The 18351-nt window shown below is 40.9% G+C and overlaps 1 protein-coding gene across 1 annotated transcript in view; it reads right to left on the bottom strand.

Moving 5' to 3' along the window:
* Positions 1-18351, bottom strand: part of cntnap2a (contactin associated protein 2a) — a 502190-nt gene that overhangs the window by 33166 nt on the left and 450673 nt on the right. Inside the window, exons 20-22 of the mRNA XM_088322778.1 lie at positions 6687-6923; positions 1738-1971; positions 811-944 (exon numbers count right to left, since the gene is read on the bottom strand). Of these exons, the coding sequence (XP_088178904.1) occupies positions 811-944; positions 1738-1971; positions 6687-6923 (605 nt within the window). The remainder of the gene's footprint in view (positions 1-810; positions 945-1737; positions 1972-6686; positions 6924-18351) is intronic.

The following is an 18351-nucleotide window of genomic DNA, read 5'->3' as shown; positions in this document are numbered from 1 at the left end:
GTCAGTTATAAGGAGGAAGACAAGGATGGTTTACCGTGATTTTTACAAATACGGTATATTTATTTAACAGACCCGTTTAATGTTTTGCAAGCGTGTTGCTAGTAGCGTGTTGCTACCTGTCACAGTCACGGTTTGGGATGAAAGTTATATTAGTATTATTAAAGCTTTGAAAACTCTCTCGGTGTACCGTCTTTCTTTGTAAATATGTGTAACCATGTATGATATGTATTTGCAACTGTTTATTTTTGTAATGTATTTATTTTAGAGACTTATTCTGATATGTTTTCCACGGGTGAATCAAAAAGAAGGGGCGAAAACAACGGTGGCTGACGGGAAGTGGAGTAAAGGTGAGACGTGTTTTTGGACGCAGCGGACAATAGTGGATATATATTTTTCCCACCCTTACCTTTGGAAATATAGACTTTTTTTTTCCTTGGATTACTTTCAACGGGACCTGGACTCTGCAGGTCTGCATCAAACCTTAAGTACCGATATCGTTTTCCGTTCATTTTGTCGGCTGTGGTTTTTGGACTGTGTACTTTATATTCAGTTACAATCGCGGGACTCAAAGTCGGGTTTGGGTTAATTTTGTGATTGTGTTACATGTTTTAATGTGGGCGCATGCGGCTTGTGTAAGTACAAAAGTGGTTATCCTCTTAAAATGTGGTGGGTGCGGCTTATAATCAGGTGCGCTCTACAGTCCGGAATTTACGGTAGTTACTTTTGGAGTTAAGTGCTACTTTTTGGATGTATGAAGAAACGAGTGACAAATTACTCTTTTCCAGTAACGTGCCCAACGCTGACTGTTACCTGGATGGTGAGGCTTTTGTCAACACGCGTCATGTTGACACTATGCGGCTGCCCATTGGCCAGGTTGCGCTGGTCTGGATCAACGACAAACGGTTCCTGTAGGCCTCCCAGGTTATAGCGGATTTGCAAGGAACCTGCAGAAATGTGAAGATGGAGCTTAAAAACTGGTCTCAAGATTTAGACTGATCATTTTTCCATATGAAAAGAGAGAATCCCCCGATAAACATTGTCGTAATATACAACTGAATAACTTTTCTAAATGGTAGAATTTGAATACATTTATCAACATCTATTATTGCATGCCATTAAAATAACGTTTCTTTGTTGTGAAGGGTTACTTTAACTGGATTACTTTCAATTACTTTTGGATTACGCCAATACCAAATATGCTACTAAAAAACAAAAGAAACTAAATATGAATAAAATTATGACTCACAACACGTGGTAAGCTTTCTCTCCTGGCTTTGATCTCTTTGATCTCCGGCAAAACTAACATAAAATGCGACAGAAACAAAATAAAAATAAATCCAAACAGCTTGCCGACATCATTTTTGCCATTTCATGTATTCCGTTACTCCCCAAGCCTGCACACAATTGAGTAATTTTTTTCATATTTAGTTTCTTTTGTCTTTTATTAGCATATTTGGTATTGGAGTAATCCAAAAGTAATTGAAAGTAATTCAGTTAAAGTAACCCAACCCAACCCTGGTTGTGAGCAGCAAAGATCTTTACTTATTGTATTTGAAACACTACTGTGCGTGTAATGATGTGGCTACCCACTTTTCAAAAAGGGCTCGTTTTTGGTGAAGATGACACTAATTTGAGATAGAATAGCCATGGCTCTAGAAGTTGGGTCCAACTTAGAAATATTACGTTTTAGATTCAAACATATAGTACATGTCACGCAATCTCCAAACAGGCTCTTACCATTGTGCCTTAACACAACTGCCATGTAGTCCTCAGTCCTTGAGCTAACGTACATCAAAATGGCCGGAGCACTGGAAGTGCTGAAACTAAACGTAACTTCTTCTTTGGTTGAGTTGACTTCCTGTGAAGCCAGGCGGCTCGCAAAGACCTTGGAGTCCCTCATGGCTCCTGCTGCACTCTCTGGGAGGAGGTTGTACCTAACAAGGGTCCCCAACTCGAAGAAGCCCCCAACATCTGTGGAGAAGACCGACACAACAATCTCAATTCTGCCTTAGCTAGGGCTAGAGCCATTCTCAGACTCAGTAATTCCTTGTTGCATCGCATTTACTTTTTGCCGTTTCGATACTTTGCAGATTTTCATCATGTATTGTGTTCTGCATTCCAATTGGCTAAACAGTCACCCCACCCTTTTTCTGCCTGTGTCACCCTGTGCATCAATAGCATTGTGGTCTAAATTGTACATATATGTAGAAGACTTGACCACCCTGCGCACAAATATTTTTCAATGTCAAATTTCTATAAAAAACATAATTTCAACGCTCTGGACCCACAAAAGCACCGAAAGGGAGAGTGAAGGATTTTATACATTTGACTATAAAGGATTTTATACGATTGAATACAAGTTACATTTATTGAGTTTAATGCTATAGTTATTTACTGACTGTGCCTTTATTTAATGAGCAGTGAAAGTTCAGGTCAGGCATAAGTGGTGGAAGAGATTGTTTACAAGAACGGGACGTACTGCTGATAAGATAATCAGCACATTCTGATGTTGTTGACGCTGGTGTTGTTTAGAGTACCCCAGACATCGGGACGCTCGTCTACGAGATGGTGAAGCCCAGGGGGCTTCCTTGGCGCGCCTATGGGAGGAGCTGGCACACCATTATGCGGAGAGAAGATGGCGAAGAGGGAAAAGCTTAAGGACTTCAGAAGAAGGCTTCCCACAGACGCCGACATCACTAATTTGGCCGTTTTAGATAGAGTACACTTAGTTAAATTGTTAGGGAAAATAAATCTGCCCCCGTGTGAAAATGTCGGGTTCATTTTTCCCTCAAGAAACGAGCGTGCATAAATTGTTGGGTGAATGTAGGTTGTGTTTGGTTAATGGAGTCAGATAACTAATTCGAACAATTAGGTAAACAGTACATTGTGACATTAATTTCCAACAAGAGAGAGATGCTTTCTATCACCAACAAAGTTGGACTTCTTCACATGATAAAGGAAGGTAAAATCATCACCACGCAATATTTTTGTTTTAAGTCATCCACACTATGGCGACAAAATATCAACTGAAGTAAAGAGCATCTTTTTAAAATGTTGAGAAATAATCATTGATTAATTTTTAATAAGGCTGGCCAAACAAAACTGGCAAAAATATGATGATATTATATCGTCACACTCAAAACATTTGCCTACATCAGGTAATGACACAACTGTGCCCAATTCTCCAGAACCTTCGAAACGGACATTTTTGGAATTCAGTTTGCCATAGTCATCCTAGTTTTCATGTCATATCAGAATGGCAGCCACTCCAGCAGCTCCCGTGTTATTTTCGATTGTTCTGTTATTTTCGATTGTTCTCAGCTTAGGGATGCTGCTGGAAAAGTGAATTTCCCTTCGGGGATGAATAAAGTATCTATCTATCTATCTATCTATCTATTCCACCACCACACCAGGTTTGTTTGTTTCTGGTGTTTCTTTGTTACTTTGCTTATTGCAATTCCCATTTCTAGTTTCGGCCATTGTTTCTACTTTGAACTTTGTCAAGATTGGGTTTTGTTTCCGTTTTATTCTTTCTTCCACTTCTTTGTTTGTTACTTTGGTCCTGGTTTTGCTAATAAATACCATCCTTATTTTGAGCACCCCTGCTTAAGTTCCTGCTACCCCCACATGGGTCCTTCACTACCAAGTCAAGTCATTTGTATTTGTATAGCCCTTAATCACAAAGAGTCTCAAAGGGCTGCAATGGTTATTGCACAGACTATTATTTCAGACTATTATTACACCATCCCCTGATCTGAAACCAACATGAGGGCAAGGAAAAACTCAAAAACGTAACACTTGTTTTACATTTTCATACCTTAATCCAGATTTTCCTTTTTTTAATTTCGGTTATTTTAGTGCTTTTCAGTACTAGTAAAAGCTGTGACTCCTAACTATGTTACAACTTTCTATGAGTAATGGTGTATCTTGTGAAGTTTGTTGTTTGAAATAGATTCAAATTGCAATCCTCCAGACTGACTGATAAAATTGAGATTTTAGTTTTGGGCCACACCGCTCAGCCATATCTGTTTACAGTTTTTATTCCATCAAGAATATAATGTATGAATAATAATAAGAACAGTTTCATTGAATCAGTGTAATTATATCGATTTCTGGGTTTATATGCCATTATATATCGTGTTTCACAACTCAGGACCACATTCTTGATTCCCCACTTGGGTCAAGGAAGCATTAAAGGAGAGAGAATGTAAGAAGCAAGAGGGGAAAAAAGAAGGATCTTACCAATAACGGTGGAAGAAAAGTGAGACGGATGCTTACGTCCGGGGTAGAAAACAATAGCGGGAAACGGATGAAGAAAAGCGGAGATGAGAGGAGGTGGTAGGGATGGGTAACATCTAGGAGGAGTGACAGAAAATCACTGAACATGGGCAAAAGGAAAAAAGAAGAAAGATTGAACTGATGTCATGAGCACAAAGCAACATGCAAAAGGAGAGTGATCCTCTTTTATGCAAAAGCTTGTATTTATCTTCCACTCTAAGCCCCGGAATGCTTCGTCGCCTTTGACAGAACTCAAAGGCGCTTGCGCATCACCAGAAACTGCTGGGGTAACACACACACGGGAAAACAGTTTCCCTGTCATGTTGTCACAACTCTGCCAAGACCACAGGGGGAAAAGAAGCTTGAGGAAACAAATTAATTCACATGTCAGGGATCACGTCAGAGTGTGAGCTAGCACACAGACTCCGATGGTGCCCGTCAAATTTCTTTGTGGAGCATTTTGACAAAACTAGAAAAAAAAAGCAACAAAAAAAACCCAAATACTTTCTCATATGGTTTTCAAGTGTTTGATTGACATCTTAGGCTGTTGCGCTCAGACTGGGGTTGTGGTTTAAGATTTTAGAAGAATAGAATAGAATAGAATATACCTTTACTGTCATTGTTACAAAATGGGTTAACATATTGTGACAACGAAATTGGGCATGACACTTCAGTTTCACACTTTCACAGTGAGGTAAAAAACCCAAGAAGATAAAGGAACAGAGAAGATAAGGTTGCAAAACAAGGAGGATAAGGTTATAGTTATAATTTACACAAAATTTACCCAAGAAATGTCGGCATATAGGATGTTACATACAGTTTGGTATCGTAGGGTTTGTGCAATATGTATTTGGTGCAAAAATAGTCATCATAGTGCAAAAAATGGTCAACATAGAATGTCATCATCCATCCATCCATTATCTACACCACTTTTCCCCAGTAGGGTCGCGGGGGTGCTGCAGCCCATCCCAGCCATCTTCAGGCAGTGGGCAGGGGACACCCTGAACTGGTTGCCAGCCAGTCGGAGGCCACCCAGGGACAGACAACTCACCTAGGGACAATTTGGACTGGCCAATTAACCTGACATGCATGTTTTTGGAATGTGGGAGAAAACCCCAGAGGAAATCCGCGCAAGCACAGGGAGAACATGCAAACTCCGCACAGGGAGCCTGCGGTAGCTGGACTTGAACCCTGATGCTCCGCACGGTAGGGCTTCGCCACCAAGCCGCCGTGCCACTCGAATGTTATTCTAATGTCCAAAATTATACACAATACACAATCATAGGTCACATTTGACCCCAATCTGTCCTTTCAAACGCACGTTAAGTGTCAGAACCCAAACAGACAGTGGAAGAGGGGTGACAGAAGTCAGGCTTGGGAAAACAAAGCCAGAGGCAGACAAGATCGATACCAGATACATGAGCAGATAACAGACAGGACGGAACATACGGGATCGATACGGGACAGGACGGGACAGACAGGATTGATACCGGATACTTGAGACTGGCACAAGATACCGGACAGGATGAGACAGACGGGATCGATACCGTATACTTGAGCAAGATACCGGACAGGATGAGACAGAAGGGATTGATACCAGATACTGGAGGAAGATACCGGACAAGATGAGACACACGGGATCGATACCGGATACCGGATTCTGGAGACTGGCGCAAGATACCGGACAGGATGAGACAGGTGGGATCGATACCGGATACGGGAGACTGGCGCAAGATACCAGACAGGATGAGACTAACGGGATCGATACCGGATACTAGAGACTGGAGCAAGATACCAGACAGGACGAGATAGACGGGCTCGATACCAGATACTGGAGCAAGATACCGGACAGGACGGGACTAACGGGATCGATACCGGATACTGGAGACTGGCGCAAGATACCAGACAGGATGAGACTGACGGAATCGATACCGGATACTGGAGACTGGAGCAAGATACCGGACAGGAATGTTCTGCCCTCTGAGATTTGATCTATACCCTCAGTGGAACTGTTTGAATCCAGGCTTAAAACAAACTTCTATCTATCGATATCTATGTATTAATTGTTATTACAACATCCATTGCAGCCTGGTCATCCTGGAAGGGGGGTTACCTCATGAGTGGTCCCTTCTCAAGGTTTCTTCATTTTCCTCATGTTGAGGTTTTTGAGTTTGTCCTTGCCCTCATGTCGGTTTTAGATCAGGGTGTAATAATAGTCTGTGGTCTGCAATAATCTGTGGTCTGTGTAGCCCTTTGAGAATCCTTGTGATTAAGGGCGTCACAAATAAACATGACTTGACTTGAATTGACATATTTTGACATGTTTTTGAGTTGAATTGCCTAAATTATCTTTGATATCAACATCGTGAAACATTGCACGAAATGAAATGAGACATTTTCGATCTCACCCCGAGTGCAGAAAGGACCGTCGAAAGCGGTGTCGCTGCAGTCGCACAAGTAGCCGTTGTACTTCTCCACGCACTTCCCTCCGTTGCGACAATACACTCCGTAACTGGTGCAGTGGCCTTGGCAACCGGGTTTAACCCCGGGCGTCACCTTGGCCCTCTCTTCAAGGTCGAGGGTGACCCCGTTCATCCGCAGGGCTCGGATGCAGCCCAGGAAGCCCCTCTGGCCCCCCGCTGCGCCTGCAAATAAAGGAGAAGCGATTAGCCGGGGCTAACAACCAAACAGTTTTAAATCAGGGTCAGATGAGTCATTTCGAGAGGGTTCTTTTTAATGGGATAGAAACGTAATATCGCCTGGAGGAGATGCATGGCTTTGGTGCCAAATCTCCCCCCGACTGAGCTGTTGTTCTTGAAATAACCTTCTTTCTCACTAATTGGAGAGGCCCAATAAACACAACGTCTTTATGGAAATCTCACGAGCTAAGAAATATTGTTCCATGCTAACTAACTACTATGCCTCGAGGCTTCTGAAGCCATTCATCCAAGTGTCCTTATGGCCTTGCGCTGTTTGTGATTAACTGGTCATTAACTATTGAAGGATTTTATACATTTGACTATAAAGGATTTTATACGATTGGCTCATAATGCCATGAAGATTTTCACTGAGTAGGCTTTAGTTCAATGAAAGGTCAGGCTGTTCCCAAATGCAGAATATTTTGTCAAGTTGTGTTGATAACAGGACTCTGACGGACGACGGCAGGCGTTGTTTTGAGAAACGCTCTGCGTTGTTTTGAGAACCACAGACATCGGGACGCTTCCTTGGCGCGCCCATGGGAGGAGTCGGCACACCATTATGCGGGAAGAAGAGGGCCGATAGGAGGAAGCGAAACGACTTGAGAAAAAGGCTTCCCAGAGACTCCAACGTCACTAATTCGGCCGTTTTCGATGGAATACACTTAGTTAAATTGTTAATGAAAATAAATCTGCCCCCGTGTGGAAATGTCAACTTCCTGTTCATATTTTCCCTTAGAAAACGAGCGCGCATAAATTGTTGGGTTAATGTAGGTTGTGTTTGGTTAATGGAGTCAGATAACTAATTCGAACAATTTGGTAAATGGTACATTTTGATATTTAATTCCCAAGACTATCGAGGAGCAATCTTGCCATATGTAGAATAAAATGTAGATAAATACAAATTAATGCCGTATAAATAAATGAACGCAAATAAACCACAGTGGTATAAATATATTAAATAAATGCAAATTATTCATTTATTTTATTCAGTTTTTTGGGGGGGTGTATTTTGTTTTGTGTTTTGACGAAAATTTTGTTGTGTATTTCGTCGTGTCTTTATTTGTGTATTTTGTCTTATATCTTGTAATTTATTTTAACCTAATTTTTGTCGTTTACAGTATTTTGTCGTGTATTTTGCCATGTATTTTGTCATGTATTTAATTATGTATTTTGTCTTTTATCCTGTAGTGTATTTTGTCTAATATCTTGTGATTTATTTTGACATGAATTTTGTTGTGTACAATATTTTTTCGGGTTTTGTCATTTATTCTGTCATGGTTTCCGTCAATTAATTAATAGTGTATTTTGTCTTATATCTCGTAATCTATTTTGACCTGAATTTTGTCGTGTAGAGTGTTTTGTCGCGTATTTTGTTGTGTATTTCGTCGTGTCCTTTTTTGTGTATTTTGTCTTTTATTTTGTCATTTATTCTGTCATGTATTTGGTCAATCATTCTGTCGGGTATTTTGCTGTGAATTTCGTTATTTATTTTTGTTGCGTATTTAGTCATGTTTTTATCGTGTATTTTATCATTTATTTTGTCTTGCATTGTTTTTTTTAATTGTGAATTTTGTCATGCATTTGGACTTGTATTTCGTCACTTATTTTGTCACATATTTTTCACAAATTTTGTCACAATTTTTTCACGTATTTCGTCGTGTATTTTGTCGTGTCCATTGTTGTGTATTTTGTCTAATATCTTGACATGTATTTTGTCATGTACAGTATTTTGTCGTGTATTTAATTATGTATTTTGTTGTGCATCTTGTCATTTATTTTGGCAGGTATTTTTCTTCCCGGTGTATTTTGTCGCATATTTGATAATGTATTTAGTTGTGCAATTCATTGTGTATTCGGTTGTGTACTTTGTTGTGTATTTTTTCTTTTATTTTGTCATATATTTTGTCATGTATCTTGTGTTTTTAATCCTGTAGTCTTTTTTGGTGCATTTTGTCATTTATTTTATCATGTATTTGGTCAATTATTCTGTCGTGTATTTTGCTCTGAATTTCATCATTTATTTTTGTAGTGTATTTACTCATGTTTTTATCGTGGATTTTGTGACGTATTTTGTCATTTATTTTGTCTCGTATTTAGTCTGGTATTTTGGTGTATTTAATCATCATTTTGTCATTAATTTTGTTGTGTATTTTGTAATGTATTAAGTCATGTATTTTATTGTGAATTTTGTCTTGTATTTTGTTGCTTATTTTATCGTGTATTTATTGTGTATTTCATTGTCTACTTTGAAGCGTATTTTGTCAAATATATGAATATATTTTCTTTTTTTTTTTTTCGACATGTTTTTTATCAAAATAATTGAGGTAGCGGTGAGCTGCCCGAGCTTTCAACATATTGGTTGATCAGTGATGAACAAATCAACTATGGATAAAAGCCAGTTTGACCTCTCATTTAAACAACATTTTGTCGTGACGGACTACATGATAAAATACTCAAAAAAACACACTACAAAATGAATGACAAAATTTACAAAATAATACACGACAACCTACACAAAAAACAAACGACGAAATACAAGACACATTAAAAGACAAAATACTGTATTGACTCAAATCAATAAATGACAAAATACACATAAATATATTAAAAAATTGCATTCATGTCATATATTTAGATACTTTCCAAGTCAATTAGGTGCAGGGTTGGGTAGGGTTACTTTAACTGGATTACTTTCAATTACTTTTGGATTACTCCAATAACAAATATGCTCATAAAAGACAAAAGAAACTACCGTAAATTCCGGACTATAAGCCACTACTTTTTTTCCTAAATTTCAACCATGCGGCTTATTCACCGATGCGGCCAATTTATGTAATTTTGCTAATGGCCGCCAGCGGCGCTCGAGTACAAAAGGTAAGATTTAAACCGGTGGAATATATGCGCCGAGGAAGACTGCAACTTCTTGGCTTGACTAGCGGCGAGAAATCTTTCACTAAAACTGGCCGCATGCGAAAGGCAACTTTTTCGCAAGTCTGCCAGTGGATCCTGACAGCGTGGGGCAGCATCAAAAAATCCACCATCACCAACGGGTTCTGAAAAGCCGGTCTGCTGCGAGTGAGGCTGCGGGAGCGTGGGACGACGTCTATATGACACTGTTTCTTTCCGACACTGAGGAAGACGAATTTGATGGCTTCAGTTCTAAGGAGGAAGATGAGGACGGTTTACCGTGATTTTTACAAGTACGGTATGTTTTTTTAACAGACCCGTTTACTGTGTTGCGAGCGGGTGTTGCTAGCGGGTGTTGCTAGCGTGTTGCTACCATTAACTGCCCGAAAGAAAGATAGACTATTATTATTAAAGCTCTGAAAACTCTCTCGGTGTACCGTCTTTCTTTATAAATATGTGTAACCATGTATAATATGTATTTGCAACTATATATTTTTGTAATGTATTTATTTTAGAGACTTATTCTGATATGTTTTGTACGGGCGAATCAAAAAGAAGGGACGAAAACCACAGGGGCTGACGGGAAGTGGAGTAAACGTGAGACGTGTTTGTGGACGCGGCGGGCGATAGTGGATATATATTTTTCCCACCCTTACCTTTGGAAATATACACTTTTTCCCTTGGATTACTTTCAACGGGATCCGGACTCTGCAGGTCTGCATCAAACCTAAAGTACCGGTATCATTTTCCGTTAATTTTGCCGGCTGTGTACTTTAATGAAGGACATTCAGTTTCAATCGCGGGACTTGAAGTCGGGTTTGGGTTAATTTTGTGTTTGTGTTACATTTTCTAATGTGGGCGCATGCGGCTTAAAAACAGGTGCGGCTTGTGTAAGTACAAAATCGGTTTTCCTTATAATCAGGTGCGCTCTATAGTCCGTAATTTACGGTAAATATGAATAAAATGACTAAATTTTGTGCAGGCTTGGGGAGTAACGGAACGGCAAAAATGATGTTGGCAAGCTGTTTGGATTTATTTTCATTTTGTTTCTGTCGCATTTTATGTTAGTTTTGCCAGAGATCAAAGCCAGGAGAGAAAGCTTACCACGTGTTGTGAGTCATAATTTCATTCATATTTAGTTTCTTCTGTGTAGCCATGGAGGCACCCAGAGGAAACATATTCCTGCTTTTTAACAACATTTGACTCTGCCTCAAATCCGGTTAGCAGCAAGCCTTTAAGTTAGTTCCCGCAGTAACCTCTTGATTATGGCCACGGAATTTTTTGTGCTGGGATTCAGATAAATAGCATCCACCTGACAGCAGTATGACCAACAAGGTCAATCTACAGTGCTTGGGTAAGTTTGAAACGATTAGTCGACATTGACTACAAAAGTCGCTAATAGAAATAATCGACAATGAATTCAATTGGTGACTATTGTCGCCGGACACATTTTTCCTGATACCAAAGTTTGCAAAACAGCTTTCTCTCCTGGCTTTGATCTCTTTGATCTCCGGCAAAACTAACTTAAAATGCGACAGAAACAAAATGAAAATAAATCCTAACAGCTTGCCAACATCATTTTTGCCGTTCCATGTATTCCGTTGCTCCCCAAGCCTGCACAAAATTGAGTCATTTTATTCATATTTAGTTTCTTTTGTCTTTTATTAGCATATTTGGTATTGGAGTAATCCAAAAGTAATTGAAAGTATTCCAGTTAAAGTAACCCTACCCAAACCTGATTAGGTGATAATTTATTCATTTATATGGCATATATTTTTACCTATTCATCCCTTTGTTTTCTACCTATGGCAGTATCCATAACTAACATAGCCTGAGAATGAGTTTATGATAGATGGAAATGTGATTTAATGCCCACAGCACTTAACGCGATCATAAAACGACACCCAAAGGTCCGGATTCAAAACCCAACTGCGGTAAACAGTCGCAGCGCTCTGCTGTTAACAAAAGCCGCGGGGCATTTTGAATATTAAAATCTCTGAGATGCATCCCTTCAATTACAGGGAAGTGGCCGTTTAAAGACGAGCGCACAAACACAAACACGCAGGTAAACCACGCAGACTAGCATGTTAAGATTACTAACAAATCTTTTATCTTCATAAATTATTCATGTCGGGATGCAGCAGGGCTTCTGCACGTTTCCTCATCCGTTTTCCGATTCCTCGGCGGATTTCACCCGCTTCACACTTCCGCACACCCCGGCACTTGTTAATTAATCTATTTTGTGCCACGGATTGGCTGGAGGGTTCCGCCGCCTGTTTACTTCATTTCCAACTCGTCTTTGATTAAATGGACACGAGGTTCTCAGGCCGATGGAGAATAAATCCGGGATGCACAAACACACAATGGGCTCGATTTTAGCGATTTCGCCTGACTCGTGTCCAGTGTTCCCTCTAGACTGCGCGCGTGCGCAATTGCGCACTGCTCGCACATTCTCAGCGCTCAAGAAAATCTAGCCAGCGCACAAAAATGAGGGCTCAAAATGACTAATTAAGAAGCGACTTAAGTCAAAGTTACAGTGCATGAAGGTAAAAATACACGGGTTCCCCTGACGTTGTGTCCTAAATGCAGTATTTTGAAGTCGAGTCGAAGTGGAACGAAGTTGAGTAAAGTTAGTAGAGAACCGGCTTCTTCGGCTCAGCTCACTAAAAGGAACCGGCACTTTCGGGTCCTAAACGGCTCTTCAGGTTGTTTTTGCTTCTTTAATCCCAACATGACCAAATATTATGTAAAATTATGCACAACATGACTTAAAGGAGGGCAGCACGGCGGAACAGTGGTTAGCACATGTGCGGCACAGTTCTAAGGTCTTGGGAATCTCCTGTGTGGGTTCAAATCCAGTGTGAATGAGCGAGCGAGTTGTCTGTCCCTGTGTGCCCTGCGATTGGCTGGCAACCAGTTCAGGGTGTCCCCTGCCCACTGCCTGGAGATGGCTTGGATGGGCTCCAGCCCCCCCGCGACCCTAATGAGGATAAGCGGTACGGCTAATGAGATGAGATGACTTAAAGGAGGGCAGCACGGCGGCACAGTGGTTAGCGCATGTGCGGCACAGTTATAAAGTCTTGGGAACCTCCTGTGTGGGTTCAAATCCAGCTACCAGACTTACTGTGTGGAGTTTGTATGTTCTCCCCGTGCCTGCGTGGGTTTCCTCCGGGCACTCCAGTTTCCTCCCACATTCCAAAGACATGCATTTCAGGTGGATTGGTCGGTCCAAATTGTCCCTAGGTGTGAATGAGCGAGAGAGTTGTCTGTCCCTGTGTGCCCTGCGATTGGCTGGCAACCAGTTCAGGGTGTCCCCTGGCCACTGCCCGATGATTGCTGGGATGGGCTCCAGCACCCCCGCGACCCTACTGAGGATAAGCGGTGCAGCTGATGAGATGAGATGAGATGAGATGACATAAAGGAAGGGGGAATAGAACAAAAAAGAAAAAAATACCAAAATGAAAAATTAGTGAAAAGCTGAGAAAAAAAGAAACAAAAGGAAGAGGAAAAAAAGAAGGAAAAATTTTGAAAAAAACAAGAAAAAAAGAAAAGAAAGAAATGTAGGAAAAAAACAAGTAGAGAACAAAAAGAAAAAAAGTAACAGCTTGGAAAAAATAAACACATTGAGATTTTTTTTTAAAGGAACTTAAAAAAAAGTAGAAGAAAAACACGGAATAAAGAAAAAAAAGTTTGTGTTGCATTCAAATAATTTCCAATGATATCAAGTGGATCTTGTTGCCAACATTGTACTTCCACTAAAAAATGTGATTAAGTACAGTTCTGTATCTTGCAACCGACTAAATAAGCCCCCAAAAATGTTAATATTATGCGACAAAATATGTCAGGAAATAAAAAGAAATGGATATCTTGTGAAAGAATTGTAAGAACAAACGACGTTTGTCGGCCGTACAACCTTTGCAATAGTACATGAGTCACTTCATTCAAAAGAGAAAACTAATTTTGCATTGCCGGAAACTCAGCAAAATGTAACTTGATGTCAAGTTTTAGACATGTTTGATAATGAATTATCTTGCCACACTTGGGATTGCCGTTGCTCACTGTTGGTTCAAGCGTTGCTCACCGACTTTGTGTGAACGCTCAGACCCGTGAAAAATTACAGGGAACATTGAATGCATTGCCTCGTTAGAAAAGACTCAACAGTCCCGGCCCTGATGGATCCCGCTGTTAACACTCCCCCCATGCACAGTAACGAAGGGGCTTCTTTGCAATTCCCCGCGTCAATGTCGGGAATGAATCAAAACAAGCTCTGATGAGAAAGCGCATCCGTCCTCGCTAACATTAGTGGAGGCGAGATTGCGTCGAAGGCGCCTTCACGTTCACATTTGATTGCACTCATTAAATGATACCTACTGTCTTGGCAGGTCTGAGAGGCAGGCTTCCCTGTGAAGCGTGCAGGGAGTACCGATAAGCAAGATGTCGATCCAGCGGAAGCCAGAAAACAAAAATGGAAGACAAGAAAACATGCAAAAAGAGAGATGTGAGCATGCAAAATCATAAATGAAAACATGACCTGAGGGTTCGGCATCAAACAGATAAATGAATGAAATATGAGATTGAGAGCGATAAAAGTGTATTAAGCAAATTGGGGAGCTAAACGTTTTATGACTGCAGGAAATGATGGTCCAAATTAGAGGTGAGCAAAATATAGCCCGTGGGCCACATGCAGTCTAGTCCGCATAACGAAAAAAGTCAAAATATAATGAGACTACGGCATATATAATAGTAAATAAAGTACTACTAATAAAAAATATTTTTTGTGTGCCAAATTTTCACCCATTGTCCCTTTGTGTGTCTAAATTTCAAATACTACTACAGAAATACTACAAAATTACTCCAAAAATAAATATCAAATAATAATAATAATAATAATAATTTCCTTTGTATTGTCATTCTTTGTAACAATGTACACAGAACGAAATGTGGATACACCTGACCCGTTGTAGCGAGCCGATGCAGCCGCAGCCAACAGAGGGCGCCGCCATATTACCAATTGTTTTGAAAAAGAGACCTAATATATTTTTATCATTACCGAACTATTACAACGGAAAAAAAAGAAAAAAAAAAGAAAAACAATACTACGATTAAAATACTACGCAACTGCTTTAAAATAATACAAAAATACTACCATGGAAAAACTTCAAAAATACTTTTACAGAAATACAAGAAAAATACCACTTCAGAATACTGTAACACAACCGTACTACTACAGGTATATTATGACAGAAATACTACAAAACACCACTACAGAAATACAATGAAAATACTACAATTAGCTGCGGCTCATTCACAGATTGGCTTTCAGTCTTTTTAGGCTCAGTGCGCTCTCTCTTATTTTGTCAGTCCGTCAACAAACCTCTGCCCCGCAAGACGTGGGTTCTGACTCGGTCCTGTTTTCCTGTTGGTAATTCTAGTCCGGTATTGTTTCTGTTTATTTTTGTTCTGTTTAATATCAGTTTCCAGTTTCGTTCCCGTCTATTTTTGTCCTGTTTATTATTCTCTCCAGTTTTGTTCCCGTCTTGTTTGTCCTGTTTATTTTAGATATCCTGTTTCATTTTCTATCCTGTCTGTCTGTCCTGTCCAGTATCGACCCCATCTGTCGGATATCAGCTCGGGCAATTGGAATCGATCTTGTTGGTCTCTGGCTTCCTGTCTTCCCATACCAGACCACTGTCTAACGTGCATGACTCCCGATTTCCCGTAAAATAAAAGGCTTGCGTGAGAACGTTACGCGTTTGGGTCCTGATCCTGTTCTGGTTCCTAACACAAAGATACTACTGCACTAATACAACTCTAGTCATACAACCAAATTACTACAGAAATAATACAAAATCCGACTGCAGAAATACTACAAAAACCCTTAAAAAACACAACAACCGTGATACTACAAAACTTAAATGTATTGCCTAAAACATGGTTCTAATATATGGTTTTGTTTTAATTGTGAGTTTTTAAAAAACAATTAGATGAAACTAATCCATTTAAAAAATAAATATGGATGTCTGCATGCATATTTATTCATAAATAAAGAAATTGTCAGGACCAGAACGGAAACAGGACCCACTCGCGTAACGTTTCATTAGAGTTTTATTAGACGAAAGGGAAAGGGTTGCACACACAATCCGGGGATTGCTGGACACGGGAAGCAGGTCACTCCGAACGCGGAAGTGGATCTTCCGTAGCGAGCGATGGCGGTGTCGGGAATGGAAAAAACGGGTCAGTAGCCGGGACTGGGCTAGCAAGACCTGGTCGGGGACGAGTCGTAAGCCGGAACGGGAGAGCAGACGTGGTCCAGATCAAAAACGGATCGTTATTCGTGACGAGAGAGCAGACGTGGTCGAGATCAAAACAGGTTGTAGCGGGAGACAAACAGGAGCAAAAAACGGGACAGGCGTGAGTCAGGGTCGAAAAAGGGCTTGCTGTGTAAAAACAGAGATTTACAGACGGACCAACAACCGGGGATTGACAGGACAGGGTTTGAAAAGTGGGGAAGCCAATCTGTCAACAAGCTGCAGCTGGCGCCACAAGTGCGGGGCCATTTGGGCCGTTCAAGCAAATGAACCACTGCTCAGTAAACACTAAAGCAATCAAAGGCTTGATGGGGAGAGTATTGACTCTGAGGGAAAAAGATGGAGATGTCACAGGAACACATAACAGGAACGTTATTTGTTTGGTGCGAAGTGACACAAACACACACCAAAGAGCACTTTAAGCCATGATTATTCCGTGACAACCTAATCAAATGTCTTTCCAGAGCGGATTTCCTTCTTTTAAGCTTTAAAGGGTATTTATGTAAACTCCAAAGCTCTACTGGTGACTTTTTGTGTGTATTTTGTGTTGTGTTATAGGTGTTTTGATGTTTTTTTGCTCTTTCTCGATCCATCCAAAAGTGTCAGGACCAGAGGGAGGACCCAGATGCGTAACGTTACTCACAAGTTTATTGAAATATAGAGGAAAGTCAGCGCCAGTGATCCGGTGCTCGCGGAAGCGGGAAGCAAGCCGCTCATGGGATCGGAGCGTGTTCTGAATGCGGAAGTGAATCTTCCAAAGATCGTAGAGTGGTTAGACGGAAAAAAACAGGTCGTAGCCGGTACGGGAGATCAAAACGTGGTCGAGGTCAAAAAACGGGTCGTAGGAGACAAACGGGGAAGTCAGGAAAGGGTGAGTGGAAAACAGGTGACAAAAAGAGCCGAAAATGCAAGCTGTTTTCAGCTGCCCCTGATTGCGGAGTTTTTGGTTCTCTTCCAAGTTGCCTTGATTACATGTTTTCTCATATGACTATTACATTCCTGTCATTTGATGTTTTCCCGGTATTTCACACTTTTTTTGATCATTTCAAATTGTGTATGCCTCATAACAATTTTTTTACTGATTTCTTATTTTTTTTATTTGTCTTGCCCATTTCGGCTCCAATCCGGATCGCCTCGGTCACTGTTAGCAAACGAAAACGTCATCATAGATTACTAATGTGGTTGAGGTATTCTACATAGTCCTGCTGAAAGTAAATAGGTGCAGAATTGTGTTTGTACAGTTTAATTTTGCTTAATAAGGGAAATTAAAATCTGTCATGATTACTGATTTGGATCACCTGTGACCGCTCATTTGGCGTCAGCCGCTGCTGGCTATCTGATTGGCTCCATGTCCCTTTTTAAACCCAGTCCTGTCACTCTCCTTTTGTCAGTCCGTCTGCGAACCTCTGTTGATACAAGGCAAGCCTTTTTGACCCCAACTCCCGCCTGTCCCGTTTTTCCACTTGCCCATTACTGATCTCCCCGTTTGTCTCCGCCTACGACCTGTTTTTTGTATCCCAAACTACGTCTGCTCTCCCGTCCCGGCTTACGACCCGTTTCTGACCCTGACCACGTTTTTGCTCTCCTGTCCCGGCTATCGACCTGTTTTTCCGTCCCTGACACCGCCATCGCCAGCTACGGAAGATCCACTTCCATATTCAGATCACAAGCCGATTGCGAGAGCGACTTGCTTCCGGCGTCCAGCGAGCACTGGATCGTGGGCGCAGCCCTTCCTCTTTCTTTCATTAGAACTTGTGGTTAACGTGACGCAATTGGGTCCTGATTCCGTTCTGATCGTGACAGAATCATTATGCGGGGGGGCAGTTAACTGAGGTTGAGATGCATGCCCTTTAAATAAGGCCACAGAGTCAGATAGTGATTTAAAAAAATGAGTACATATTTACTACCATGCTGAACCCACCCCCCCAATTGAGGGCTATGATGCGTAAAATGTGAACCATATATTTGACAGCGTCATTGCTGTTTTATTGGTGGTTTCAAATTACATTCACTCCTCATCGTTCCTCGAGGGTTAAAGGAAACTGGTCACCAACGTCACCGCAGTGTTTTCTATTTAAAGCGCATGCCCTGTGGAAAAGGCAAGGTCGCCATTTTCCTCTGTACCCGGCAAACGTGAGGAATTTGGCAACCGAATGACA

Source organism: Urocampus carinirostris, chromosome 18 (genome assembly GCF_059441175.1).
Source record: "Urocampus carinirostris isolate Australia breed hairy pipefish chromosome 18, RoL_Ucar_1.0, whole genome shotgun sequence".
Lineage (NCBI taxonomy): Eukaryota > Metazoa > Chordata > Actinopteri > Syngnathiformes > Syngnathidae > Urocampus > Urocampus carinirostris.
The sequence above is the reverse complement of the archived record's forward strand: the minus strand, read 5'-3'. Positions and strand labels throughout refer to the sequence as shown.